This window comes from Mesoplodon bidens, assembly GCF_964165515.1.
Source record: "Mesoplodon bidens genome assembly, chromosome: 19".
In the NCBI taxonomy this organism is placed as follows: Eukaryota; Metazoa; Chordata; class Mammalia; order Artiodactyla; family Ziphiidae; genus Mesoplodon; species Mesoplodon bidens.
This window is the reverse complement of record NC_138179.1, coordinates 14,520,797-14,548,466: the sequence shown is the minus strand read 5'-3', so window position 1 is coordinate 14,548,466 and position 27,670 is coordinate 14,520,797. Positions and strand designations below refer to the sequence as shown.

Sequence of the window (27,670 nt, the reverse complement as noted above, 5' to 3'; positions counted from 1 at the left end):
TTGCTTTATTGTTCCAGGACAGGGGACAATGGCAGGTCTTCAAGGGTTCTACTTGTGTCTCATCTGAACCTGGGTTCAATCTCTGGGGGTTCTTGTCACCCTCAGACCCTGGGTAGGCTGAGGCTCCCACTTGGGAGGGGTTGGGCTCTCAGGTAGGGCATGGAGGGCAAATGGGTCACACCCTCTCATTCCAGGGGCATCCCAGGCTTGCCAAGCAAAGAAAGGGGGCATGGGTGCTCCCCCCACCAGCCTCTACCAGACTTCCCTTCCCTGAATGCCCAGGCTGCCTGAGACAGCTGGAAGTAATTCACAAGCTGGGGCCTAAACTACATGAACTTCCCGGGAGTGAGACTGTAGTGACCTGGAGGGGCCCTTCCTGCACCCAGGGCTGGGAGAAAAGGACACTTTCAAGTTTCTGAGGGCGAGGGCTTTTCCAAACACTTTGTGTCGGAATTGGGCTCAGTTTGGTCCTGGGGTGGACACTGCCCCTCCTGTGTGTCATCCTGGGAAAGGCCAGAGAGAGCTTAAGTTGAGGACAGGTAGAGCCTGGCACGGCGGGTGCTGCTGAATAGCAGCCCCCCAGGGGTGGGCCCACAGACAACCCGGGGAGAAACTCCATATCTCCTCCTTCTTGATGGGCCGCTGGGATGAAGATGGGAGAATAAATACAGGGGGCTTCTGGGAAAGATCATGCCTGGAGGGGAACGGGCCTGCAGGGAACGTGGACGTCAGAATAGGGTTCCGTGGTGGTCTTGGACCTGGCATGGGGGCCCTGAGCTTTTGGTAACCAAAGCCCTCAGCTCTCAGCTGCCCCCAAAATGAAGTCAGGCTCTGTGATGTAGTTCTGATTCCTCTGGATGTAAGGTATGTGTGTGGGTGTATGTCTGCATAAATGTATGTGTGTGTGTCTGTGCATGTGCGCCTGTGCATACATGCATGAGGGCTTAAGAGTGGATGAGTGTGAGCTAGGAAGAGTGCATTTTCTTCTTGCCCAGACACTTGCTCTTCAGGGGCCCTGAGCGAGGAGCTGGTGTACCAGGCGGCAGAAATGTGAGAGGGGCAGAATCCTGGGTGGTGACTTCTACACCCCCAGCTGCCAGCTAACAAACAAGTTGGCTTAGTGGCATAGGGGACAGGGAGTGTGTTCCTTCCTTGACCTTTAAGGTGAGCCCAACATGGGCGGCCAGCTGCGACTTCCAGGCCAGGCAAAGGCTGGAGCAGCTGCTGGGCATAGCTCATGCTAGGGCCATGGGCTTGGAGCTGGGGCTGAGGTACACAGAGGGGCCAGCAGGGGCCATGGATTCCAGCTCCATGAAGGCTGAGTAGAGGGTGGTGAGATGCAGGTCCCCCGCTTCCCCGGAGCCCCCATTGCCTGGTGGTGTCAAGTCTTCTGCCCCACTGCCTGCCTCTGCCAGGCAGGGCCCAGGGGGGAAGCAGCGGGATGGAGATGGGGGTTGGGGCGGCAGCATTGAAGATGACGTCAGGGGTGAGGTCACCAGTACCAAGGGGTCAAGGGCCAAGCTGTCATCCTTCAGCTGTTCCCACAGGTTTCCTATTTGGGGGAGAGAACAGGCGTCACTGGGAGGCACTAAGGAGCCCTGTCTGCCTCCCACCCCATAAAGAGAGCAGGATTGGGGTAACACCGAATGGAGAACAGACCCTTGGCACTAGCTCTGTGACCCCAGGCAGTTGCAGAACCTCTCTGATTCCTCCTCCCATGTAGGACACTTTGAAAGCCACACCTCAGATGATCTGTGTGGCTCTTTTTCTTGTGGGTGGGGGAGATGATCAAGGATTTGAGAGCTGCCTATTGGAAGGGTTGATGCAGATGCTGTACATTCTGCGGTTACCCTGGGGAGGGAGCCCCAGGAACTCTTCACCCTGGCTCTTGCCCAGGCTCCCAAGGAAGGTGGATCTGCAGCCCAGACCAAGGATCTTCCAACAATGCGCTGCTGCATCCAGTGAGCTGGTTGGGCTCGGCTCCCTGGGCATCCTCCACCGCAGGGCCCAAGGGACGGGAGCAAAGCCAGGAAGCACTGACTCTGGGAGCACACAGTGCTGCCACCAGCTCCTCCTCTGTGTGTTGTGTGACCTGCATCGTGGCAGGCCAGGGCCTGGAGCTCCTTCCCTGGGTATCAGGGCTGCAGGGTCTGGAGGAAGAGAGCTGAACTAAACCCTCGACTGAACTTGGCTGCCTGGGTTCCAATCCTAACTCTCCTTCTTTCTCTCTCTTTTTTATTTTTGGCTGCCCTGCGTGGCTTGCAGGATCTTAGTTCCCCGACCAGGGATTGAACCTGTGCCCTCAGCAGTGAAACCACGGAGTCCTAACCACTGGACCGCCACGGAATTCCCTTAACTTTCCTTCTTTCTAGCTAAGTGACCTTGAATAAGTTATTTAACCTTGGTATACATCTGTGAAATGGGTTGGATAATCCCTCCTATCCTATAGGCACACATAAGAGAGCACATGTAAAGCACCTCACAAGATGCCTGACAGTTAGTAGGGCTCAGGTAAATGCTTATGGTAGCTCACACGTCTATAGCTTCTTCTGAGGCTGTTGAGCCCTGTTCCCTACTTCTGGAGGTGGATGAGGCTCTAGCTGCTCGTTTCTAACAATAGCTCCCCAAGACCTGGGCTCTCTCCCCATCAGACCGGGAGACCTCTGAGGGTAGGCTGCCCCCACCTGCTTGTGGATGTCTCCTACCCCAGTGCACACAGAAGGTCTGAGGCCTGGGTCAGCACCCTCCTTCAAACCCTCTGTGGCCAGTACCAGGACCTGGGGGTGCACTGGAGGTTAGATGGGAATGGGTGGCGTTGGCCACGTGCAGAAATGGAGCAGGCAAGATGGAACGGAAGAGATAGGACCTCTCCCCCCGGGACCTGCCTAGCTCTGAGGCCTTCCATTCTTCCAGGGGGGAGATCTGTCTCCTTCCTCTGCATTCGAAGATGAACTCAGAAAATGCAGTCACTTCTGGGAATGTTCAGACCATGGGTCACTCACCACCAAATAGGGAACGGAACATCGGGCCCTTTCCAGCCCACCCAGAGCCGAGAGCGGTTTGATGATAGGTCAGTTGGAACCTGTTCAAGGGCACCAGGAGGAGGGAGAGGGGGGCAAGGACATTCCTCTTTGACCCTTAACCACCACTACCCCCTCCCCAGCTTGGGCCTTCTCTGCTCCAGTTGACCTGAAACCCGGCAGTTAGTTAGCAGGCCGAAGCCTGGAGACTTAGATGGGCCGGGCCACACTGCCACATGTCCCTCTCCAGTACTGTCCCACTTCTCCCTTCCCATCCCCAGCTCACCCTGAAAGTCGAAGTCAGTGAGAGAGGGATTGATGGCGTCCAGGTCAGTGCCAAGGTCTCCGTCGGGCAGCAGGGTCTCGTGTATGGTCCTGGCTGGGGAAGGTTCAGCCAGCAGCTTGGCACTGTGGCTGGGTGGGGTGTGGGCAGGCAGAGGCGAGTCCTGGGGGGTGCCCGGCTGGGCCCGCAGCTCAAGGTGCCCATCTGGCTGTGGGAACAACGGCTGCGGAGGTCCGGGAGGGGCCAGGCCCGGTGAGAGGTACGAATATGTCTGCCCATAGCAGGAGGGTGCATGGCCCCCAAGTAGGTCCTGCAGGGGATTCTTGCCAGGAATGGGGCCCGGAGCTGGGTGGATTGACTGCAGCGGCTGGGAGAACCTGGCTGGAGGTGCCAGGGGCCGGATGGGGCCTGAGCCTGGCAGCCCAGGGGGTGGGCAGCCGAGCAGTGGGGAACCCAGCTTCTCCCTCTTGTCTCCAATGAGGCTGTCCAGCTCTTCTGAAAAGGCCCAAGAGAGAGAGACACCATGAGACCTCCCTTTCCCCACGAACGCTCCCAGCCTTAGAACCGCACTCAGGCGCTTTCCTCACTTATCAGTTCTCCTTGCTCAGCTTTTCTTGCCTCCTCCACTCTTAGTTTTTTGGCTCGTGGGCACCCTGGGCCCTCCCTGCACGGCCGTTAGCCTCACCTGGCTTGGCCATGCTTTTGCGCACGGCAGTGGGGTCTTTCCTCTTCCACTTCTGCAGCTCCTCCTGCATCTTGTCGATCTTGGCTGGATTGAGGGCCCACAGGCAGCCCTTGCGAGAGGAACTGCCTGATTTGTTCTCTACCTTCTCGAAGCACTTGTTAAGAGACAGGTTGTGGCGGACAGAATTCTTCCAGCCATCAGGCGCCGTCTGCCAGAGCAAGACAAGAATTCAGGCCGGGGTCATGATGCCGGAAAACTCCTTTGCTATCTGGGCACAGAACTGCCACCCACTCTGGGGCTTGTCGCCCTCGTCAACACCCAGCCCACGCTCGGTACCCTTCAGTAGTAGGGCAGGGGTCACAGTTATTAGCACCTAAAATCTGCCTTCGTCCTACCCCATGCCCTTCAGAGAGGGCTGTAGGTGGTTCATAAAGGAAGGGCTGGTGGGCGCTACGGACGGCCCCGCCCCTCCCCAGCCTGCGGTTGGGCCACTCCCCACTGGGTCCTCAGGCCTGTGCTTGGACCCGTCTGTGGAGAGGGACTCACTACACTGAGCTCTCCCTGCTGTGAGTTTGTCTCTGGGGTGTAGGTCCGTGGAGTCCTCTGAGTGTGAGGACATGTGTGTCCCCGAGAAATGAGTGTGTGTGAGAAAGTCTCTCTGGGGGTGTGTGTGGGTATCCATGGTTGTATGTGTGTGGTTGTGAATGTTCATATGTGTGTGCCTGGGGGGCGTGGCCTGGTGGGGAGGCCAGCCCTCAGGCGGGCGGTGCTCATGCCAACAGAATAAACACCCATTAGGAGGCCTGGTCATGCCACCAGGGCAGTAATTGCGCCCAGGGAGGGTTGTAAAAACTATTAGGCTGACTCAGTTGGGTGAGAGGCGTGTGGCGGGGGTGCCAGGGGGCACCCCCTATCCCCCCACCTCCAGCTCTGTCCCAGGCTCTGTGACAGTCCTGGGCCCAGCAGGGGGGACTGTGGGCAGAGCGCCTGCTCTGGCCGGTGAGGTCCCTCTACCCTCGCCCCTCGGCCCCTCTCCCTTCCAGCTCACAGTTTCTGCTTACTGAGGGGCAGCCACTCCCTCCTCCCCAGCTCACTTGCCCCAGGGAGCAGTCGGGCTGAATCATGTCCAGCAGAACTGGGCCCTGATACCAGCGTCACTGCAAGTTGCTCGCAGGAGCTGCTGGAGCCTTTCTCAGGGGCCGCTGGCCTGGGTCAGGGGCCTGGTTGAGATGACCCCCAAGGCTCCCAGGGTCATGAGAGACAATTCTTGAGCCACCAGACCAGCCAGCTGGGGAATTCAGCTTCAACTCCCACGACAGTCCCTACTAGGAGTCAAGGCTGTGGGCAGAGTTAATGGGCACTGGGCCCTTTTATGGCCCCATAAATCTGTGATTTGGGGGTGCCAGGGCAGCCCCCACCCCAGCCACTTCCTGTTTGGAAGAGGGATGGTCAGCACTAGCAATTATGTCCAGTGACTGGAACTTCCCCAATCCCGCATCTCTGACTCACAGGGCTTCAGGACGCCCATCCCAGCTGCCTTGGGCATGAGTGCTGCCCACCCCAGGGTCCACTTTGTCCTTGCCCAGAAAAATGACCTTCAACTGGGGAGTGAGTGATAGAGGGGGCAGACGATCTTTGACCTAATTCCTTAGGTGGGTCAGAGGGGAACTGTGAGAGGTGGAAGGAACTTATGCGCCAACGGGTTCAACCTGACCATTTTACAGACTGGGAAACTGAGGTCCAGAGAAGAAAGGGTCTAGCCCTAGATCACACAAGGAGGCGGTGACAGAGCCCAGACTCCAATTCTGTTCCCTAACTAAGGGCCCTGCCCAGCTCACCCCATAGGACTGCTTTCACCATCTGGGGCCTGACCCATCCTCACAGATGCTTTCTCTCTGAAGTCAAATGTAAACTTGGGAGTGAGGGAGTGATGCAACTGGCTAAGAACAACAACTGGAACCAAAAAAAAAAAGCAGTTAGACCTCTTCACTACTCAGCCCTATAAAACAGGGATTACACAGCTCCCAGGAAAAATAATTAAGCCAGGAAGATGAGACGTAGGGAGGGGCTGGGAGTTGTCAGGGAGGACAGGCTGAGAGGAACGGGGCGGGGCCCTCACTTCCCTCTCTCTGGCCTGGCTCCTTGAAGCCCTAGGGGACCCTCTCAAATCTTTATAGGCCAGGGAGACTTTGGCCCCCTGACTTGCTGGGGTGGAGGGGCAGCTCTGGATACTGGCTTTGATGCTTCTTGAATCCCAGTGACAACTCTCCTTCCTCCTCTCCCTTCCAGGACCTTTGAGGGATGACCACACTTTTTCAGTCTTGGCCAGAACTCTGGCCATCTTGCCCACTCCTCATCTGATGGCAGCTTGGCAAGTACAAGCTTGTTTGAATATCAGCCTCAAGTTACCCCCAGGCAGCACAGTTGGGAAGATGGTGGGGCCGGAAATCACTGGCAGGTGGAGCTGGGTTCTGGATTACCTGGGCCTCAGCTCCCACCCTCTGCCTGGGTAGAAGGTGAGACTGTATCCACTAGGGTGCAGGTCTCGGAGAAGGCACTCCTCACACGCAAGCTCTGACCTCCCTTGCACCCCACCCCAGAAGAAGGGGTTTTTGTTGGAGGGCCTGGGGAGCATCAGACAAGGGAAGTGGGTGGTGTGGGAAGCCAGAGAGCTTGAGCCGGCAAGTGATCCCACTTGATGTTTGGCCTTGAGCAAATAGAGAGAAGGGCATCTGTCCTGCCTCTATGGAGGGAGTTTGCTAGAGCCCCAGAAGCCCCTTCTGTGGAGGATAGAAATTATTGATAGATCCTGTCCATGGGAAGGTCAGGTGAGCCAGCCAGTTCCCTAGGACACTCTAAGACCATGAAGCCCACACTCTGCTTTCTGGCAGATCTGCAGCTGAGCCTGTCGCCCACAGAGGCAAATCCTAATCTCTCCTGGGAAGGTAATGAGTTCTGCAGTCCCAGAATCCTGTGTCACCTTGGCTGGACAGCTCCTACCCAAATTCCTCCAGTCCTACAGCATCCTGGGGGCAGCGGTGGGAACAGCCTCGCATTTCTTCCCAAGCTCTCTTTCCCCATTTGGGGTAGGTGGACGCTCCTTGAAGCCTATCAGAATTGCCATGTCCACCTTCCACCAGCATGAGGTCTGACTCCAGCCTGCTGTGTGACCTTTGGTGAATGGCTTGAGCTCTCTCTTCCTCACACAGAACTGTCCTTCTGAAGTGGAGACAAGGGGAAGCATGTGGGGGACACACCCTCTCCTGGCTTTCACTCAAACTCATCTCCCACCTCCCAACGGAATCCTCTGGTTCCAGAGAGGCCTGGCTTGCCCAGGACTTGGGGCTGGTGGGGTGCGGTGGATTGGGGGCTCACCTTGAAGTAAGGAAAGTGCTCCGTCATAAAATTGTATATCTCGCTGACGGGAAGGCTCCCAGTTTTACTGTTCTTCAGGGCCATGAAGATGAGGATGCTGAAGGCAGAGAAAGTTCTGAGAGTTTGAACCTCTGACCTGGCCTGGAGTCTTTCCCCACCCCCACCCCCGCCCTGGCTGGAATAGTCAAGGAAGAATAGCCTGCTGCAGAATTCACGTGTGAGAGGCCCTATGAGGTCCAGAGGAGAAGGAATGAGAAAGTGTCCATGGAAGTCAGGAATTACTGATGTACAAGGGTCTCGTGGCATCTGAGAGAGCTGGGTTACAATCCTGGCTTTGGCCACTCACTAGCTGTGTGACCTTGGGTGAGTGCCTTAACCTCTCTGAGCCTCAGTTTCCTCAGCTTTGAAGTGAAGAGAGTAATAGCTATCTCAGAGTCATGAGGATTAAGCATGCTGCCTAGCACATAGAAGGCACTCATTAAATGGAAGCTGTCATTACCAGTCAGCCTTCAGCCGATTGCATGAATGTTGGATAGTAATGGAGGGGATTAAGGTTTTTTGAGTCCCTACAAAGTGCCAAGCATATTCTCTCACTTAATCCATCCAAAGGCCTGAACACTGCAGTTCTTTTTTTTTAACAGATGAATAAACAGAGGCTCAGAAAGATTAAGTAACTTGCCTGAGGTTTCACAGCTAATAAATTCAGAGCCTGGAGTAGAACCCAGTTCTACTGGACTCCAAAGATTGCATGTGCTCCTTTCTGCTCATCATCCGGCCTTCCACAACGCCCTTCTCTGTGCTCCTGGATAATGTTTAAGTTCCTTTTCCTTCTCCTGAGCTCATACTGGCTGATGACCTGACCCCATGAGGGGCCTGGCACACAGGAGGTCGAGTATCGATGTTGGTTAGATGAATGAAAGTTCAGATGGAAGGTCTCCCAGATGGTCTGGGTGCTGCTGGCCTGGTACTTATAACCCCAGCGCCAGAGAAGTTGCACCAGATCTGGCAGATGCTGGATAACTGAGCCGCATCTGCAGATCTCATCCCTCACTTACTTCCAGCAGAGCTTTGGGGTGAAGCTTCTCTCTATATCTGGGGAGGGAGGGAGAAGGGGGGAAGCATCCCCCCTAAACTCTCGGTTTCAGGCCCTGGGCCCCAGGAAGCTAGAACTTAGCGGGCTCATCCAGGGCACCAGCACCTACTGAGTTGAGCCAGAGACATGGCTCCCCAGGGTGAGACGAGAGGTCAGAGGTGAGCTAGTCAATCCCCCTGCCCCATGCTGGAATCCTCTCTATAGCATCCTTGGGAAGTCCACTAGCTATGACTTCCACTCCCTGCCATTACCCTTATACCTCAAGGGATTCCATGTCTCAGTTTCCCCAGGGTCCTCTCAGCCCTCTTCTACCTCAGGAGTGCTGAGAAACGTACCTGTAGGAGTAAATGGGTTTTGGGAAGAGAGGCTGGTGCCCATCGGTGCTGGCCTGGGGTGCAATCCGCTGGTATGGATAGTGTGAGGAGCCCAGGTAGGGTACAGGGTAGCCGCTGCCACCTGGTGAGTACTGTAGAGGTCAAAGGGGCAGAGTGGTTGCCATGGTAACCAGTCTTCCCAAGGAAGGGGGCCCCCTGCCCCCATTCATATACATCCAGAGAAGGAACTGAGGCTAGATTCTTCTCTCATGTGCTCCACCACCATGGTCATGGGCCCCAAAGGCAGAGCTATCTGAGGATGCTGGCCAAGGATGTGGCTATCCGGGGGCCTGTGAGGAGATCCACATTCCAGAATTCAGGATCTCGGAGGCCTCAGAGCTCCCTTCCTCCAGCATCTTTCTCTCAGGTCTCTAGGTACTCTGGTTGCCATGGTGATAGGACAGGAGTTGGGCTAGAGAGTGTGAGGGGTAGCCCAGGCCCCTGTACCCTTCTGGGCGGGCGCTCCGGACCTCTCTGGTATCTCCTGGAGTGGTTGGGCTGGAAGTGGGGTGTCCAGCCTGGGCATTTGCTGGGCACTGCCACCTTTTATGAGTTTCAGTGGCTCCTTGAAAGGGCTGGTCATGATGGTGGGCAGGTGAGGGTAGGAGGTGGTTTTTATGGCAAAGGGAGTGGCTGCAGTGCCAGGGATGGTGTTTTACGGGGGTGAGGGTGGGTAGGAGACTCTGACTCCCCCATCTGCTCCAGGCCGAAGTGATCTTTCCAGGTCACCCGAGAGACACTTAGTGACTGAGTCACCTCTCTGCAGGTTCCATAAAGCCCTGGGTGTGGCTATCTTGTTCGAGGAGGGGGTACAGAAAATAGAGGGCATCAAGACAGGGCTGGGCATGACGAGGCCGTCTAGGGTCTGGTAGTCCCTTAGCCCTGCTGTGGCTCAGTTCCTGTTGGGCCAGGCTGCCTCAGGGACATTCCTACCCTGGGTCAGACCGTGAGCCTCAGGAGGCCTCGTCATGGAGTGAGGATGATCCCTCATGTGTTCCCTCTGCTTCCTTCCTTCTCTTTCTTTCTCCCCACTAAGCAGGCAGAATGACCAACACACCCCCATCCCCCGCCCACCTGCCTGCCTCCCTGGCTTGGCCAAGATCAAGGCCAATGCCAAAGAGCTGGGAGCAGAACCTGCTCCACAGGCAGGGCCTGTCTCAGTGCCAGGCTGCAGGTGGATGAAGCTGGGTGCTGGGCAACCACTTGCTCTGTCTTGCCTGGCGACTCCTGGGAGCTGCTTGGCTGTTCTAGGGCTCTTTTCTTTCTCTTTTAAAAAATCTCCATCCCATGCCAGTGTGGGGCAATTACTTGGCTTCCTGTACATCTGGGAGGAGCTGAGGCTGGGCAGTGGGGTGGGAAGGGGGATAGGGCCAGAGATGATGGGGACCTGGAACCTCCAACTGGGAAGGCCCCCTAACTTCACTCCTGGTCCCACCCTGTCTAGGCTAAAGGGGAGTTTGAGGCCAAGGCCACATAAGATGGTGGCTGACCCAGACGAAAGCCCATTGTTCCCTGGCCTGCTCAGCCTTGTGTGTCACCCCATTTACTCCTTTTCTCTTGGCTCAGTCCTTTTCTAGCTCTCCTCTTCTCTCCCTTTTTGGTTCACATCCGGCCCTGCCCCAGTCTCAGTCCCACTCTCTTTCCTGAGACCTCTCAGGCACTGCCAGGGTCTCCGACAAGCCCCATCCACCCCCAGAGAAGGGCAACTGCTTCCCTCCCCATGAACCCCTGTTCTCCACGCCAGGTGGCCCAGCCTGAGATTCAGGGCCCTGCTGTCCCTACCTGCCCATCCAGGTGTGCACACACACACACTCACACCCACACCCGCACACCACACACACATGTAATATCCTGAGACCCTGGGGAAAATTGCCCACCTGCCCCAGACCCACCTGGTGGAAGGGGGGCTGGGAAGGACAGTACATATGCTGCAAGGGGGGCTGGTAACAGTACATCCCTGGACCACTCTCCAGAGGGTGGGGCTTGACCTTGACTTCTGACCCCTGCTGGAAGGAAAAAAAAACAGATGACCAGGCTGGACCATATTTTTCTTCCTTTTTCTCTTCTGTGTCTCGAAACTTACACAAAAGCAACCCCTACTTTGCCTCCCCCAGAGCTTATTCCTGGAGAACAAATAGAGAACAGAGACGGGCAGGGATTTTCCTGAGGGAACTCAGCAAGTTAGTGGTGGAGCTGAGGCTGGAACTGACAGGGCTCCCCATCCCCCCACCTCCCTGCAGGTGAGAGACTGAGGCTGGGCTGTCCGGGGACATGGGGGAGACTTGTCATTGGTCACACTGAAGCTGCGGTAGGACCAGTGGTCTCCCTAGAATGGCACAAGTGTGCACTGCCTGACCCCACTCACCAAGCCTGGCTCAGGACTTGCTTGCTGGTTCAGAGCCACCAGCCCCTCAGAGCAGGTCTGCAAAGGACCACTGCTCTAGAATTCCCATTGCAGAGCCATGGTGAGCGGAGCACAGGAAGTGGCCAGAGAGGTTGGTCCAGCTGGGGCCCCCAAGGCCCTGCCACTTCCTCTTCTGCAAAGCCCAAGGGAACTCTGGCAGGCTCTCTGGAGGGGGCTAGCGAGTCCCCTCTGCTCTGGCCATCCCCAACTCAGAGCCTCTGCTCTCTGCTCTGGGGAGTCTACACAGTTGCTGGTCTGCTGGAGCCCCGTGGCCTTTCTCACTCTGGCAGAGGGAGCCTGCAGCTGCTGCTGCTGGTGGTGGCCTCCCATGGGTTGTGAGCCCCACATGGAGCCCCCAGGGGCCAGCATAGAGTTCTACCCAGAGTAGGGCCAGACAGAGTGTGCAGCTGGGTACAGGAAGGTAAACAAGGCCAAGAGTAGGTGGACCATTCTTCCTGGGATTACCAGGGGCCTTGGAAACCAGCATCTGGGCCCAGAGGGTCAATCAGCTGTGAGCTCTTTCTGGGTGTGCCCGGGGTTGCTGATGCAGAGATAACCCTAATCATAGTATCTCAGGTCTAGAAGGGCCACAAACACTATGTCCAGCCCTGTCATTTGGCAGATGATGGGGCTGAGCCCATAGAAGGGAAGTGATGTGCCCAAAATCACTCAGAGAGTCAACCAGCCTGCTGTGGGTCTCTGGGCCCAAGCTCTTCTCTATATTGTGTGTGTGTGTGTGTGTGTGTGTGTGTGTGTGTGTGTGTGTGTGTAAGAAAGTGGGCTCAAACCTCAGCCTCACTTCTTATAGGCTGAGAGACAGCTTGGGCAAGTCACTTGGTCTCTATGGAGCCTCAGTCTCCTCATCTGCAAAATGGGGTTAGTGGGAACTCTTTAGAGGGTTGTCATGAGGATTAAACAGGGCACTTGAAAGAAAGCATCTGGCACAGTGACCACGGGCTGGCACTGAGTGGACATTTAGGGGGAAGTAACTGATGCGATGGTCCCTTTACTGGGGGTTGCTGCCACGTTCAATGGGCCTGAGGAAGATGCCGTCAAAGGGCCCCAGAACCAGAAGCAGACTCTGTCTTGGCCACAATTGGTAGGTGCCCAGCGCCTTCTCTATCTTCCACTCCTGGGAAACAGGCTTTTGTTGGGGGTGGCTTGTGGATGGAATGGGAGCCTGTTTGAAAGCAAGAGGTAAGGAGAGCTGGGGGGCATCTGGAGTAGGCACAGCCCAGGCTGGGGAGTGGGGAGCAAAGCTCCCTTTAGTCTTCCTCTTCCTAAGGCAACAAGCCTATGAGGTACTATTAACGATACTTTTCTGATGAGGCTCAGAGAGCTTAAGTGACTTGCCCAAGGTCACACAGCTTGTGGGTATGGCTATGAAAGGAAATGAGCTTTCAAGGTGCTTTCAAGGTATTTCTATGAATATAGCCAGGCCTCACTCTGGGTAAAGAATGGGACCGGAGGGTCCTTTGAGAAGACTTAAGTCCTCTCTCAACTCTGTAGGCTGATGTTGGAGAGAACATTGTGCCCTGTGGCTCCTCCCTAAACCCTTTCTCTTGGCCTCTGGAATGTGTTTTTCTTCTCACGTTTGCATACGGGCCGTGTAGGTCTGGCTGGAGATTCTCGACACTTAAAAAAACAGAGAGAAGCTGCACAGTGGAATCCTGACTCAGGAGCCTCTGGGAAGCTTCCAGCTTCCTCTGTCTGACAGGCCTCCCCAACCTTGTCCCCCCAACACCAGGCCAGGGCAGCAACCCTTGTCCAGCTGACCTGGAGGCCCAGAATGAAGCCTAGAGTCCCCAGCTCTCTGAGCTTGCTGCTTTCCTGGTGCACACTGACCCTGAGTGGAAAGGTCTGGAAAGGGATGGCGGGGGGTTTGTTCTGGGCTGCCAGGAATTGGGATGGGGGTAGGTGGGATGGCTGCCGGCCACTGGTACTCACCAGGACTTGGGGGCTGTGCTCCCGGCTGGGGTAGGGGAGCCCGTTGCACCAGGCCTCTGCTGGGAAGCCGGGCAGGAAGGCGTCACGCTCCCCCACATCCGTGGGGATCTCCTCGAAGGCCTCCAGCGCCCCTGGGGTCCTAAAGGAGTGTCCAGCGAGGGCCAAGGCGGTCTGAGCCTCAGGAAAGATGTCGTCATGGAAATGCCGCTTGTATGGATGGAAGGGCACGTGGCTGCCCTTGAGGAAGCGCCCGGGGCTGCTTGCCGGGCCCTCCTCAAAGCCGAAGCCGGGGTACTTGTCTGAGTGTGAGAGCCAGAAGGGGCCCAGGCCAGGGCCAGCTGGGCAGTGGACCTGCTCCGGACCCGGTGACGCGGCACAGGGGCTGTGTGGAGGCAGTGAGGGTGCCCTCTCTGGAGGGCCATCAGGCACAGATGATGAGTAGCTGAAGCCAGCATGCTTCTGGGGTGGACAGAGGGTAGAGAGCCTGTGAGCGGAGGCTGCACCGGGACCCTACTCTGTGCGAAGGTAAAGGGTCTGTGGCTGAGCTCTGGTGAGACATAGCCTGCCCTTGGAAGCCCCGTTCTGACGAGAGCACACTGCTTCTAAACCTGGGTCACCCCCAGTAGGATGGATGCACAGTCCTGCCCTGGGAAAGCCCCAGACTGAAGGGACAAGCAGAGGCCCAGGTCTGACACTTCTGGATCTGGGAGTCACTGGGTACTTATTTGCTGGTGGAAGGGACAAGACAGATGCAGGCAGGTCCCTTGGGGATGGGGGTGACGGTCCACCTGCTGCTCGTGCACCTCTCAGGTTTTGGCTTCAGCCTGGACCTAAGTGCCTGGTACTTACGTTCTGTGGGGCAGGGGAGCCTGGGAGGCCCGGTGCCTGCATGTGGTCCCCTTGGGGCTCGCCCTCCAGTCTGGTGGGGCCCGGCAGCGTGACGTCAGACTGCGGCAGGAGTAGCGACACCATCACCCAGTCCTGGCCTCAAAGAAAGCCAGCTGTGATGAGTGTGAGGACCACCGTCCAGGGCTGACCAAGCCCAAGTCCACCACCTCCACTCCCACCCCATCCCTGGGCTGGGACCCAGACTCCAGCCAGATGTCTGATGAGAGGGGGAAACAGACAGACAGAGACAGATAAACAGACAAACTGAGAGGAACATTGGAAACGGAAGGAAGCAGATAAACAGTGTAAGAGACAGAGTGTGAAGGACACAGAGAGAGAGAGAGGCTGGTGGACTCGAGGGGACTTGGATGCCTGCTGGCCCCGTGAGCCTGGCAGGCATCCCCCACGGCACTGGGGATGCCACCACCGGCCCACTGTGGAACGTGTGGCATATGTGGTTTTCTCCTATGTCCTCCACACTCCAAAGTACCTGTGACTTTGTGCAGGCCAGTGCTCTTTCTGAGCTTTGCACTCACCATTCGAAAAACTCAGGGCCTATACTCGGTGACATGGAGGGCTCTTTCTGTTCAGACCTTCTAGAATTATGGGAGAACTCTGTACCCAGCACAGTTGAAGGGTTAAGAGGACTCAGCTCAAAGCCAGCCTTTGCCTTTCCTTGCTAGCTGTGTTAGCGAAGCTCTCTGAGCTTCGGCATCAATCAACTGCAAAAACAGGGGGAGAGAGAGGGCCGCTCTCATGGGGATGCCGGACTAAATGAAATCATGCACATGAAGAATTTAGCACGGTGCCTAGCATGTAGTAAGTGCTCAATAAATGCCAGCTCTCCTTATTAATATCATTATTAGTATGGTTCTTTTTTTTTAACATCTTTACTGGAGTATAATTGCTTTACAGTGGTGTGTTCGTTTCTGCTTTATAACATTAGCACGTTCTTACTACTCCTACCGTCATTTCTCTGCCTTCCTTCTCCACCATCTGCAAAGGGCAGTTTCTCCTGAATTTATTCCTCTTTGCCCAAGTAGTTTCTGAGAAAGGCCACCCTTTGCTGAGAGCCTGCCCTGGGCTGGCCACTGTGTACATTCTTTTTTTTTTTTTTTTTTTTTTGCGGTACGTGGGCTTCTCACTGTTGTGGCCTCTCCCGTTGCAGAGCACAGGCTCCGGACGCGCAGGCTCAGCGGCCATGGCTCACGGGCCCAGCCGCTCCGCGGCATGTGGGATCCTCCCGGACCGGGGCACGAACCCGTGTCCCCTGCATCGGCAGGCGGACTCTCAACCACTGCACCACCAGGGAAGCCCACCACTGTGTAAATGATTAGGAGAATTTTCTCATTGGTTTGTCAGAATAATCCTCTGAGGGAGGGACGTTATTAACCTCACTTTCCAGATGAAGAAACTGAGGCTCAGAGGGGTGAAGTGACTTGCCCAAGTCACATAGCTAATCCTTGAGAGAGTCAAGTTTTGAACCCAGATCTGTCTGACTCTGAAGGCTACACTCCTCTTAGTCTCTTCATTTGTTGGGGGTCAGAGTGGGGGGTGCACGGGCTGGGTGCCAAACAACAAGAAAAGCCCGAGGTTTACACATACCCAAGACCCCCTCCGGCAGAGCAGGAGAACTGCATTTCCCTAGCCCTGCTCTCCCAGGAGCTGTGGGAGGGAGGGAGGGCCACGGTGGCCCCATGTGCCCAGCCTGGGGTTAGTACATCTTTGTTAAATAAGCTCTCTCCTTCATTTGACAAGGGGGTAGTGGGGACAAAGAAGGGAGGGCAATTGCCCAAAGTCCCTCAGAGGATCAGTGGCAGAGGGGGTTAGGAGCTGGGGTCCAGGTGGGGGCCTGGTGGAGGCTCTCCCGCCCCTTCAAGAGTCTCCACCGCCCCTTCTCCATGTCCCGGTGCCGCTCACTCGGCAATGCTAAATGTGGCGTGACCAGGGAAGCGCCGAGCTGGCCGTAACTGGACACCACGGTGGAGCAGGCCTGGGGCCCAAGGTGCAGGGCAGCCCATCTCCGGCTCCGCATGATTGCGCGGCCCGGCCCCTGCTCCCTGGACAGCCCCTGGACAGCTCGGGCCCGCCTGCCACTCCTGGCCCTGGTCCAGAGATGCTTTCCCAAGGCCTTCTCCAGGCCTACCAGAGGCAAGGCTGGGCCCCTTCCTCCCCCAGGTCTTGGGCTTTGTAACACGTGGGGCGGTGGTCACTCTCCTCTCCAGAGGCAGAAGAACATATGGTTAAGAGCAAAGGTTTTGGATTTGGGCTGACCGAAGTTTGAGTCCCAGCTGTGTCACTTCCTGGCTGTGTGACTTTGAAAAAACGGTGCAATTCTCTGTATCTCCTTTTGCTCCTCTGATAACAGGGCTTGTGGACCCCCCTCCCCCCTTGTAGAGAGAGGGATGAGGCTGCCTTAGCCCCTGACCCCTTTCTCGAGTCGCTGGTGGAGCTCTTAAAGTCGCAGTATCTAGTTCAGAAGCTCTAGAGTCAGGATTGGGTTTGAATCCCAGTTAACAGTGGGACTTTGGTTGGACAACTCGCTCAGCGTCCTTCCTCGGAGCTCAGTTTCCTCATCTATAAAATAGGGCTAATAGTACGTACCTCTCTGGAGGGTTAAATGATATATTGCTTGCAAATAGCTTAATGCATAGGATGTGCTCAGTAATGATAGCTATTATTAATAATTAGCAGTGGGACAGAGTTATTCTAAATGATGAGCTCTGGGGGTAAGGGCCAGGAGAGCAGAGGGAACTCCTCTTCCCTGCCTCCCACCTCCGTCTCCCTGACATCATCCTCCCCCACTGGCAGAGGCTAAACTTCCCTCCTCTTGACCCTCTGGCCTCAGAGATCATTTTAGCCTTTCCCCTGAGGGAGAATGGCTGCAGAAACTCCCAGGGATTAGAGTAGGAAAGAAGGGGAGGTGACTCTTGCTTTGGATCCCTCAAGAGGCCTCTCTGATGGTTGCAGTGTCCGGGCCCTGGCATCTGCATTCAGGAGGAATCTTTCATTGATGACTAACCTTTACGCTACCTGCTGCAGTTTCAGGGGGCACAATAGGATGTGTGTCAGCAAATATCGTCAGCAAACCAGTGCAGGAGGTCCAGTCAGCTCTCCTCCTTCCTTGGATCCCAGGAGCTACCCCTGATGGCACTCATGACCCTGCCACTCAGTGTGGGCTTCCACAACCCACAACCTGCTCTCTTTTTGGGCTAGAGCTAGGCCAAGGCTCTCAATGGTGGACAGTGCCCTGGGGTCCCTTGGACTGTAAGGACTTTCCTAATCACAACTCCACATCTATAAAGCACTCTGCAGTTTACAAAGCACCTTCGTATCTACTATCTCATTTCATCCTCTCTTTGCCCCTGAGAGTAGCAGGCAGCGGTGTGCCAGAGCCAGCTGCTATGGACTTGTTAGGGCCAACTGTACCCATCTCTTTCCAAATCCATTTTTGGTGAAATTGGCCCAAATTGGCCTTGGTGGGAATATTTACCCAAGGAAATTTGCGAATGCTACAAATTCGTCCTTTTTTTTGAGAGCTGGTGGGTGAGCATTTATCATACACCAGTGGTGGGGGAGAAATGTCATTAATCCCATTCTTCAGGGGAGAAGATTAAGGCCCAGAGAGAAATGACGTGCCCATGGCCACATAGTTAAAACTGAAAACCACATCTCCTGCGTCTCAGGCCTCAGAGCCCCAGTTATGCCCCCAAACCACTCCAGGGGTGCAACGCTGGCAAAGCTTTAGCAGAAGACCACCTTAGTATCCAGGTATTCTGTCTACCCCCTACTCTCAGAACTTTTCCTCCTTCCATGATCCTTGAGGAGTGGGAGGGCAGGAGTAGGGATAGACGAAGTAGACTTGATCTTCCCTGGAGTCGGAGGAAAGAGAGAAATGGTCCTCTAACCTGAGTAGGAAGCATGACGAAGAAGAAATTCCTCAGAAAGAATGACCACAGGATCAACAACCAGTGTTATCAAATCTCTGCTCTGTGTCCTTCTCACAAACAGCCAGGCTTTTTGTCCCTTCTACCCAGCATATCTCCCCACCCCTCAGAGACTCTTTTCTCAGTACCCCAGGATTAAGGCAGAGGGGGCATTTGTGGGGTAGGAGGGGGGGACACCCTGTTTGCTGGTTGTGTGACCTTGGACAAGTCACCTCCCCTTTTCTGTACTCAGTTTCGTTATAAGTAAAATGATGCGCTGGGACTATTTGCATCTAAAGATGCTGAAGCTGGTCCTGTGGATGTGTATATGGTCCACAGAGCTGTCAGCTAGGCCCTCATCTCTGTTTTTTCTTCAGGAGGGACCTCTCTGAGGAAATCCTCAAGGGGACCAGGAACAGCTGGGTGAGTTATTATACCCCAGAAAGGAGGTGCTGTATTATCACCCCCATTTTATAGACGAGGAAACTGAGGCTCAGAGAGGTTAACCTGACTTGCCCAAGTTCACTCAGCTAGTAAATGATGCTCCCCAGGATTCAGACACAGGCTTCAAAGCTAGAGTGCTTAACCATTATGCTACACAGCCCCACCTCAGGAACACCTCAACTTCCTTGCTCACACCTGGAAGCCAGAGTGGCAGGTGGGGGGCAAGGCTGGAGGTTTCCTTGGGAGGGTCTGTCCCTGTACCCCATATGGGCGGCTGAGTCACAGAGGACACTAAGGGCCCTCACTGGGCTGTACACACTCCATCCCATGCGGGCTGCTCCTACCCGCCCTTTACAGAGAGGTGGAGATGGTAGAGTTCCACCTTAATGGTTTCTGTTGCTGGCTGTGGCAGCATGTTTTACAAGGGGTGGGGACCGTGCCCAGTGCTGCCTGTGGCCCCACCCAGGGCTCCACCCTCCCAGCTGCTGGGAGGGGTCCCCTGGAGCAGTTTGGTAGCTGCCTAGTGGGGGTCGCAGGGAAGGGCCTGGGGGCCCCTCCTGAGGCTGGACACCCAGGATACTGGGGGTCTGGGGTTTCTAGCTCTTCTGCGCCCATCAGGTTGGGGGTTCTGAGGCCCAAATCCTGTCCCCTCTGGCTCTTGACCCTGGCTCGGTATCAGGAAGTGGGTCAGCTGCCCCTGCCTTGAGATCTGATTAAAGGGCTCTGAGAAGCACCTACAGTTGAAAAGGGCAGGGGGTGGAGTGGGGAATAAGAACAAAGGATGAAGAGTCCTCATGTCCCCCATGGGACGCTTTCCTCACATCTGAGCCACTGACACCTGCAGCTGAGTCGTTCCCATTCCCCAAACCAGGGCTCTCCTGAAAACACTTCAGTCATTCCTCTGCCTCTGGAAGTAGGCTTGTCTTAGAGCAGCACTCGGTATGCCCGTCCTGAAAAAGCACTTGAACCACCTTCCATGCCTGGGGCTCACCTGGAAGTTCTTCCAGTTGTCTAACCGTAATGTAATCTCTCTTGTAATGTTAGTCCTCTTGCCCTATCCTTCCTGCCATTCACCAAGGGCTAGTAAAGGGCAATGGACTCGTCCCTCCTGCAGGGTGGGTCCCAGCCTTGCTGTGGATGTCTAACTCCAACAGCTTCCTGTTCCCCCATTCTCCTTTGCCCAGAACCCCTTCCTTTCTACCATCCCTGACCATCGTGGGCAGCTTCCCATCTCTCCAGCCCGTCCCCAGCCCCTGCCACCCAGCCTTGGCCCCAAAGGAGCTGAATCATCCAAGCACTCACAGTAGGCTCTGGGCCATGGCCACCATCACGGCTTCGGGGAGTCATTCGGCCCAGGAACTCCGCAGGAGCTTCCACTGAGGTATAAATACTCCCACATGCCTGGACCAGCCCCCTGCCTGAGGGCCGGGGAGGAGCTGCCTCCCCAGGCCAGGCAGGCAGGTCACATGCCCCACAAATGTCACTGGACCACAGGCCCTTCCTAGCAGCCCTGGGGAGACCAAGTGGGGCCTGACCTCCTTGGATGGATGGATGATGGATGGATGGATGGATGGAGGGATAGGTGGATGAATGGAAGGAAAGGTGGGTGGGTGAAATGGACAGACTGATGCGTGGACAAATGACTGGATGGAAAGCTGGACAGATGGACAGACAGATGAGTGAATGGACAGTGGGACAGATTAATGGGTGTCCTTGAACTGCCTATGGATGCTCATTTGGTAGATGGGAAGAAAGGGGTGCTGGTTCCAAGGAAATAAGAAATGCTATCCTTCAAAGCTCCCATCCATCTCTTTCTGAGACACACCTACCAGGCCCCCTTTTCTCCTCTGCTATGGGCACCTGGTCTGAGAGATCGGCTCTGCTGGGTTCTCCCTACTCCTTAGGTGACTCTTTCCGAGACACTTCCCACCTAAACACCCCCAGCCCCCAGGAATCTTTTGGTCTTTGGTGTCATTCATAGTCTGTCTTTTCCTCCCTCCTGCCTACTCTGGAGTTCAGGCTCTGAGGCTGTGAGCCCATCCCCAGATCTTGTTCCCAGAAGCAATATCATCTTGCCCTCCAAGTTTAGCAGGGGGAGGGGGAGGCAAAATTCTCTCTTCCAAGATCGTGAGACCCTTATATGTGTGATTTAGGGAGAAGGTGACTTCCACCCCCCACCTTCCCCAGGAATTTTTAAAGGCATGACTGGGTCTGACGGTGAGAATAGGTCTGGCAAGGGACTCGTATGTGAGCCAGGTGACCTAGAGCCCCTGGGGCCTGACTGGAGAGCTGGGCTCCTGAAGGGTGGGGATTCCTTGCTTGCTAGTCCTCCCGGGGGGCAGTGTTCAGAAAGCAGTGGTCTGATCAAAGAAAGTTCCTTCTAATCCTCAGTCTGCCTAGCTGTGAAAGGGATCAAAGAGTGGGTGGTGAGGTGGGCAGTGACTGAAGGAACAGGAGGATTGTTCATAGATGGTAAAACATGGCCTTCCTCCTTCCTTACAGCACGCTTCCTCCAGCCACTCTGCCTAAAGAGGGTAGGGGAATGGGTGGGGGTGGGGGGTGGGATGAAGTTGGTCTCCTCTGAGCACCCATTAGCTCTGTGATCCAGTGTCCCAGAAGTCCTGCCCCCATAACAAAGTCACTCAGGGCTGAGCCTGGTGGTCCCACCTCCAGCCTCCTGTGGGCTGCTCTCATAACTGGCTGTGGAGTTAATTGGTTGTGGTGGTGATTGGTGGCTGAGGATATGAGAGGTGAGACCCACAGGGATGACTGGGGCATTGTTTCACCTCATCCCCTAGATTGGCATTTATTATCTCAGAAACCCCCAGCTGCCTTACAAAGCCCGCCGGTTCCCGCACAGGGAGTCCTTCTGACCAAGGAGCCTAGAATCTCCTCTCCCAGCTCTGCCATCCGCGTGGGCTAATCACAGAAATTAACCTCATTTCCTCCTTTATAAAATGGGATCCTCTTCTTTGCCCTACATACCTCACCTGGCTGTCCTGGGGACTGAGTGAGAAGCAGGGTGTCAAAATGCTCTGAGGAAGAGAAACTGACACCATCTTGCCTGGCGCCCCTGACTCCTCCCCTGGGGTCCCAGGCCCATAGCATTTCAGGAGAGGGGTGCGGGCTGAGATCTTTGCCCCTTCAACCATTTGCCCCTCCCTGGGTGCTCCACATAGAAGGGATCCAGACCCCTTTCTGCCTGCTCACCTTACTGGGGGCTTGAGATGGCTCATGGACCTACCATCCCTTGAGCCAGGGGCCTCCATGCTCTGTACATATGATTATCATAAGGACTGCTCATTATGACCAATCTATTATTAGGGATATTAATCCCACCATCACTACTAATGCTACAGATCTAGTACCAGACAAATACACACTGGTGGCACCTCTCCTCCAAAGCCATCCAGAGCGCACGTGCACACACACAGATCCTCCTGGGCTTGGCATTGCCATCCCAAAGAACTTTCTCTCCAAAACCTTTCCCACCTTGGGCAGATTGGACATGATCATGAGAAGGCCCCAGGAGGCGGAGCCTCTTCTCCAAAGCCACATGCTCCTTGGGGCCCAATGTGGGCTCCAGGAACTCCTCCCAGAGGGAGCTGGGGACACCTCTGATGGTGAACACTGCTGCAGTCACTCTGCCTCTGCTAAGTGGACAGTCTGACAATTGGGTTTTCTGATCACAGTGATTGTGTGTGTGTGTGTGTGTGTGTGTGTGTCCTCATGCACATCTTATGCCTTCCAAGAATGATGGGCTGGTGTAGTCTGGGACATGGCTGTGGAATTTACAAGTGTAGGTGAGATCTCCAATTGTCTCCGGGTGATCCGGTTCCAGGGACATGCCCTATTCTGGGCGTGTGTGTGTGTGTGTGTGTGTGTGTTGGTGCCCAGGTTGTCTGTAGTTTATCAGAAGCAGTAGTTTCAGGCCGGGGCAGCTGGGCTTGAAGTAGACTGATCATCCGTCCTCCCATGAGCACGGGGTGGAGGGTTAGGGTCAGACCTCTGGGAAACTCTCTGTTGCATCCTGGGGGGTCTTGAGTGGTACCTACCCCCTGCACCTTCCAGAGTAGCCATGAGAGCATGGGTTTCCTTTTCTCTGTGACTCACAGCTGGCTCTTGAGTCAAGTTCCCTGAGAGATCACGATTCAGCTAATTCTCTCCCTGGCTCCATTAATCTGAGCTGACTAAGCAAGAGCCACAGGCGGGGTAGAGACTGGGGATGCTCAAGACTGCAGTCATTCCTAAACAGCCCAGCAACCTTCCTTGCTTTAGCTTCTGTCCATCTCCTTGCCTTGGGCCTGGCCATGCTTAATAGGATCGGTTATGCTCCCAGCACCCCCCAAAAACGTTGCCACTGCCTCCCTTTGGGGCCCTGTAAGGACGTCTCTTCACCTCCCCACTTGACCTGCCACACACCTGCAGTGTTGAGAGGTCCATCTGGACATCAGACTTGTCTTGTTGCACCTGAACTCATTTTTACTATTTGGCCAGCAACCAGTGTTTAAAGTTCAGATAAGGTCAGGAAGCTGAGGGCTTCTCCAGGGATGATCCTATCCAATCCATTTTGTCCTGAACACTGGGAGAATGTGGAGGACATACCAGGACCTGGCGGGGGCACGGATGAGGGGCGTTGACCTCCAAAGGGGATCTCTGGTGTATGGAGAGATCCATCCTGGGGAGGTGGAAATGGTGTGGGATGGGAAGATGGAGTTAGGGATGAGGATGATGTTGGGGCTGAGGAGGTGAGGGAGAAAGCAAAGAGAGAAATAAGGTGGTGGAGGCGGAGGTGAAATTGGGGTTGGGGATGTGGGTTGGATAGGAAGAGGGCTGGATTGGGGTTAGAGATGAGAATGGGGGTAGAGTGGGTTGTGAAAGGAAAGACAGGTGGAGTAGAGAGGTTATGGATGCGGAGGGGTGGAGGTTGGAGATGGGCACAGAGATGGAGGAAGGGGCAAAGGATGGGAAGGAATAAATGGGAAAGACCAAAATCCCTCAGGGACCTTTGATTGATGCTTCTGACACCCACTCTCCCAGAGGTCACCTTGTCATTCCCCTGCTCCCGGGCATGTCGCCAGCCCAGCCACACCCATCACAGATCAATGGTTGTCTCTCCACTCAGGAAACCACCTTCTGTGGTCACATGGTCCAGCTAAACTCAATTTAAAATGCTGAAACATCTCTCTGAAGTCTAATGTCAATCTCTCCTGCTGCAGAAGCCCATCTCAGCTTGCTAAAAACTCCCTCCTGCAGGCCTCAGCAGGGATGGTGGGCTGTGACTGGGAAAGAAAGCGGGGAGGCCATATCTGCGGGACCTCTGTCCCTGGCATCCCTCTGTTATAGGGGAATAAGGGGAGGCAGGCAGAAATGTCTCCCAACAGCCCCCTTCTCATCAGAGTATGGAGCCAGAGAGACTCATAGAGGGGCAGTGGGCATGGGGCCTTATTTCTGTCCCTTTCTGTACACAAGGTCTTCAGAAATTTCAGTGTGACTTAGTAACAGTCTCTAGCTAGGTGCTTGAGCCCTGTGTAGACAGTGGGGGCTCTGCTGGTCCGTGAAGACTCAAGCTGGAAGGAGGGAGGTTAGACAGCAGGAAGGACTTCCTGGCAGAAAAGGATGGAGAGCCCACGGGAAGTGGTACTTTCTTAGAGGGCAGATGGAACTCTCCATGGGGGCTAAAGGAAGGCTTTCCCTGAGACCAAAGTGGGGACGTAAGACATCTTCCCAGAAGGCAAGTGTCACCAGTGGGCTTCCCCCTTTGTCTTCAACTGTCCCAGGCCTTCTCCTGTCTCACAATGAAGGAAGGCACAGCTGTTGGTTGGGGTCATATGGGGTTAGTGTGTGGATGAGACAAAGATGGGGAGCAGGGAGGGCGCCCCAACCCTCTCATCTTTCTCTTGCCTTCCCAGGAGCAGAATCAAGAAATAAAGTCCTTTACTGAAATAAAGTCCTTTGAGAACTCCCTGGCATTCTCGGGAGAACAGGTTCCTGGCCCTGGGAGGTGAGTGAGGCGCCGGGCCTGGGTGCGCAGCGTGCCTCAGCAGGCCCTGGAGCCCGGAGCTGAGCTCCAGTAGAGGCTGCATGGGCGGGGCCGGGCAGGGAGCTGAGAGGAAATGTGTCTCTCCTCACAGCACCTTCGCTCCTGAGGACCAGCGCCTCCCCAGGACCCAGCCCCACTCTGGCCCTACCTGGCCCACCACGAGAGTGGGGTCCAGGAACAGAGGTGCTGCCCCCATCGGTTGGGGATGCCCTTCTACTGCCTGCGTCCTGGGGGTCAGGGAATGCCCAAGGTGGTAAAAGGGCCTGAGCTGGGCCCGACGGGGACAGGACTGGAGTGCAATGCCACCCAACCCTTCTCACCCTCCCATCAGCCCAGAGGAACTGGGTTTTATCAGCAGGGAAAAGAGAACCCTATGGGGACAGGCAGAGCTGGATCCTGCAGCAGCAGAGACTTCAGACCCCAGGAAGGACTGACTTCAGGACTGTGAGTGAATGCCCGAGTTTCCTCCCTCAGGATTGGGAAAGTGAGGAGGGGGCAGACCTGCCTGGCTTGGGAAACGACCAGCCGAGAGGCAGGTGGAATGGATGAGATGATTTCTCGAGAGGATGTGCCCTCTCCACCCAGGTCCTTTCCTGCTGACCAGCCGTGACGGGCCACAATGCACACGCAAACATATCTTCCCCACACCTGTAGGTGCAGAGACAAGAGGCAAACACGCCCACTCATTCGAGTCTATTCTTTTTTTTTTTTTTTTTTTTGCGGTACGTGGGCCTCTCACTGTTGTGGCCGCTCCCGTTGTGGAGCACAGGCTCCGGACACGCAGGCTCAGCGGCCAATGCTCACGGGCCCAGCCGCTCCGCGGCATGTGGGATCTTCCCGGACCGGGGCACAAACCCGTGTCCCCTGCATCGGCAGGCGGACTCTCAACCACTGCGCCACCAGGGAAGCCCTCGAGTCTATTCTTAATCTAACTTGCTTCTTTGGACATTTGGGGGAGGGCCTGGGGACTCCACGGGGAATGCCAGAACCTTACCTGATCAGATAGGGGGTGGGGAAAAGCCATGGGAGCCAGAGGGGTCTTCCTGCTGCTCTGGCCAGTTCCCTAAGGGCCTTTGCTCCCCAAACCCCCAGTTCCAGGCGTCCAGGGTCTGAGAGCTCCCTGCATATCCCAGGTTTGCTCACCAGGCCTCTTGGTTTCTGGGGTCCGGACCTCTGGGGGATTCTGCCTTGAGTGCAGCATCAGGTTGTGGCCGTAGCACCTGTTCGCCACCTGTCTGCTTCTCCACCAGTTGCACCTCTCCTTCCTGCAGCCCAGTCCTCTGCGCAGGCCCAGGCGCCTAGACCCCAGCTGAGGCTGCTTAGAGACAGTGAGTGATTCTTTGATCAACAGACACCCTTAGCACCAACTAGCCCCCAGAGCTGGGCTCTCCCTCTCCACTTGGAAAAGCCACTAAATTGGGAATCTGCCTCCCTGTCTTTCAGCTCTAGTTTTCCAATTTTAGCCCCTCTGTGTCCTTACTTTTTTCCAGCACAGGGTGGCTAAGCACACCCTCTCCAACACACAGAGACACACAGACAAAATCCACGAAACACCCGAATGAAAAACCACACTACAGCAAGAAGGATTGAAGTTAGACAACCTGGAACAGGAAGAAGAGGGAGGAATAAGGAGGAGGGGGTCCTCCTTGCCCTCCAGGCACTCACCCCACTTCCTGATTCTCCCTTGAGCTGCAGCGAGAAGAAAGGGAGCACCCAGGTGCTCCCAGTCACTCCGAGGACCCATTAAAAAGGCAACCCCCCTCCCCATTCCCTGGCCCAGCCCTGCTGGCCTCCACGGCTGACTTGGGCCGGGTCTCCTCTTACCGCTCAGTGAAGCAGGTCGGCGTGGGGGCCGGGGTCTGGGGGGCCAGGAGCTCCGTCTGTCTATCAGTCCGTCAGCTCGGCCGTCCTGGGTCTGTGCTGACATCAGGTGAGGGGAGGCAGCTGCTGGGCGAGCCAATAATTATGATATCAGCTTCCCCTTGCCCCGAGGGGCTGATGCCAAAATGGGGAGAAGAGCAAGGTGACTAAGAACCTAGTTTGTTCCTTGGCTCTTGTTTGACAGGTACCGGCTCCTGTGCCCGCCCTGGCCACGCCCTGATCCCCCCAACGCCTCCCTCCTCCTGGACCAGGCTGGGCCCCTTGGGCACACTGTGGCCTGTGGCGGAGGGGGCTGTCCTGTGGCCCCTCCCTGCACCGCAGAACAGGGATGTCAGCCCCCATGGGTGGGGCACAGGCCTGTCGGGACATGCACACGTGTGTCAGGAGAGCTGGGCCACCACATGTGTGTTCAAGGAGCTGGCGAGGGGGTTCTGGGGAGTAGTTTGGGTGGCAGCCCAGGGTTCTCAGGCCTGCCATGGACAGGCAATAGTTGTGACCCCTTGAGGGCCAGGCACAAGCATAGGTTTGCTGGGGACTGTCTGTCCCCGAGGTGTCCAGCCATCTGCCTGTCTCTCTACGGTCCCTCTGACACCCTCTGGGTGTCTCCCTGGGTGTGTGGGTGTGCGCACCCACATGTACACGTGTCCGTGACTTCCTCTGTGTGTCTGTGGGTATGTGAGTGTCTCCGTGTGTTCGCACATTTGTCTCCTGGGTTGCTGTGCGTCTGTGTCTATGTCTTTCTCCATGTCTGTGTGTGGATCTGTGTCCATTTATCCAGGCCTGTGTCTGTGCCCTCTTGTATGTCATCTGTGTGTGTACACCCTTGTGTCTGTACACGTCTCTGGTCTGGGTCAGGAATCCTGCCCTGTGTGTGTATCTGTGTGTCTGAGCAGGTGGAGATGGGGGCCCCTGTTCTGTGTCGTGATCCCACAGCCACTCTTTATGGTCTGGAGGATGGAAACAGAAATTTATGTGGTTGTGGCCCCGGTCCTGGCCCCCTCAGTGTGGACCCTGTGGCTCAGAGTCCACACTGGATGTGGAGTACCTGGACAGCCCTGGAAACTGGTCCCCACTGCTCCCACCAGGACTCAGGCTCCTGGCCCAGACCTTGTCCTCACCTCCTACTCACTGTTCCCTTTTCATCTTCTTTGCCCCACCCCTGTCTTCTATCCCTGGCCATTCTTTCCCTCCTCTCCCTCCCACCTTGTTCTGGCCTCTAAGCCCACTTATATCTCTTCCTAGAACTAAAGGCTCCAGGTATGTAGTGGTAGAGTGCCCAGCAAAGCCTGGGATTTGTCTTCTGGCCA

The 27,670-nt window shown here is 55.7% G+C and overlaps 1 protein-coding gene across 2 annotated transcripts; it reads right to left on the bottom strand.

Annotated features, from left to right (window-relative positions):
• FOXN1 (forkhead box N1) lies at nt 1-25,761 on the bottom strand. Of its 2 annotated transcripts, none has more exons than XM_081219345.1 (9): nt 25,626-25,761; nt 14,031-14,162; nt 13,182-13,640; nt 10,723-10,836; nt 8,792-8,922; nt 7,364-7,460; nt 3,989-4,196; nt 3,307-3,798; nt 1-1,552 (listed from the first exon to the last, which is right to left on the bottom strand). In XM_081219345.1, exons 2-9 carry the CDS (start codon nt 14,151-14,153, stop codon nt 1,236-1,238), a joined length of 1,941 nt encoding a protein of 646 aa, XP_081075471.1. In that variant the 5' UTR covers nt 14,154-14,162; nt 25,626-25,761; the 3' UTR covers nt 1-1,235. The 2 variants fall into 2 exon arrangements, with proteins under 2 accessions (XP_081075471.1, XP_081075472.1); XM_081219346.1 differs by having other exon boundaries at nt 10,723-10,833.
• Between the last annotated feature and the right edge of the window lie 1,909 nt (nt 25,762-27,670).

Excerpts from the sequence above, each read along its gene's own strand:
- FOXN1 (XM_081219345.1), bottom strand. The coding sequence starts at position 14,153 with ATGGTGTCGCTACTCCTGCCGCAGTCTGACGTCACGCTGCCGGGCCCC. Across the intron at positions 10,837-13,181 it reads AGCACAGCCCCCAAGTCCTG|CAGGGGTCAGAAGTCAAGGT; the intron begins GTGAGTACCAGT and ends TTTTCCTTCCAG. Across the intron at positions 1,553-3,306 it reads CACTGACTTCGACTTTCAGG|GAAACCTGTGGGAACAGCTG; the intron begins GTGAGCTGGGGA and ends TCCCCCAAATAG.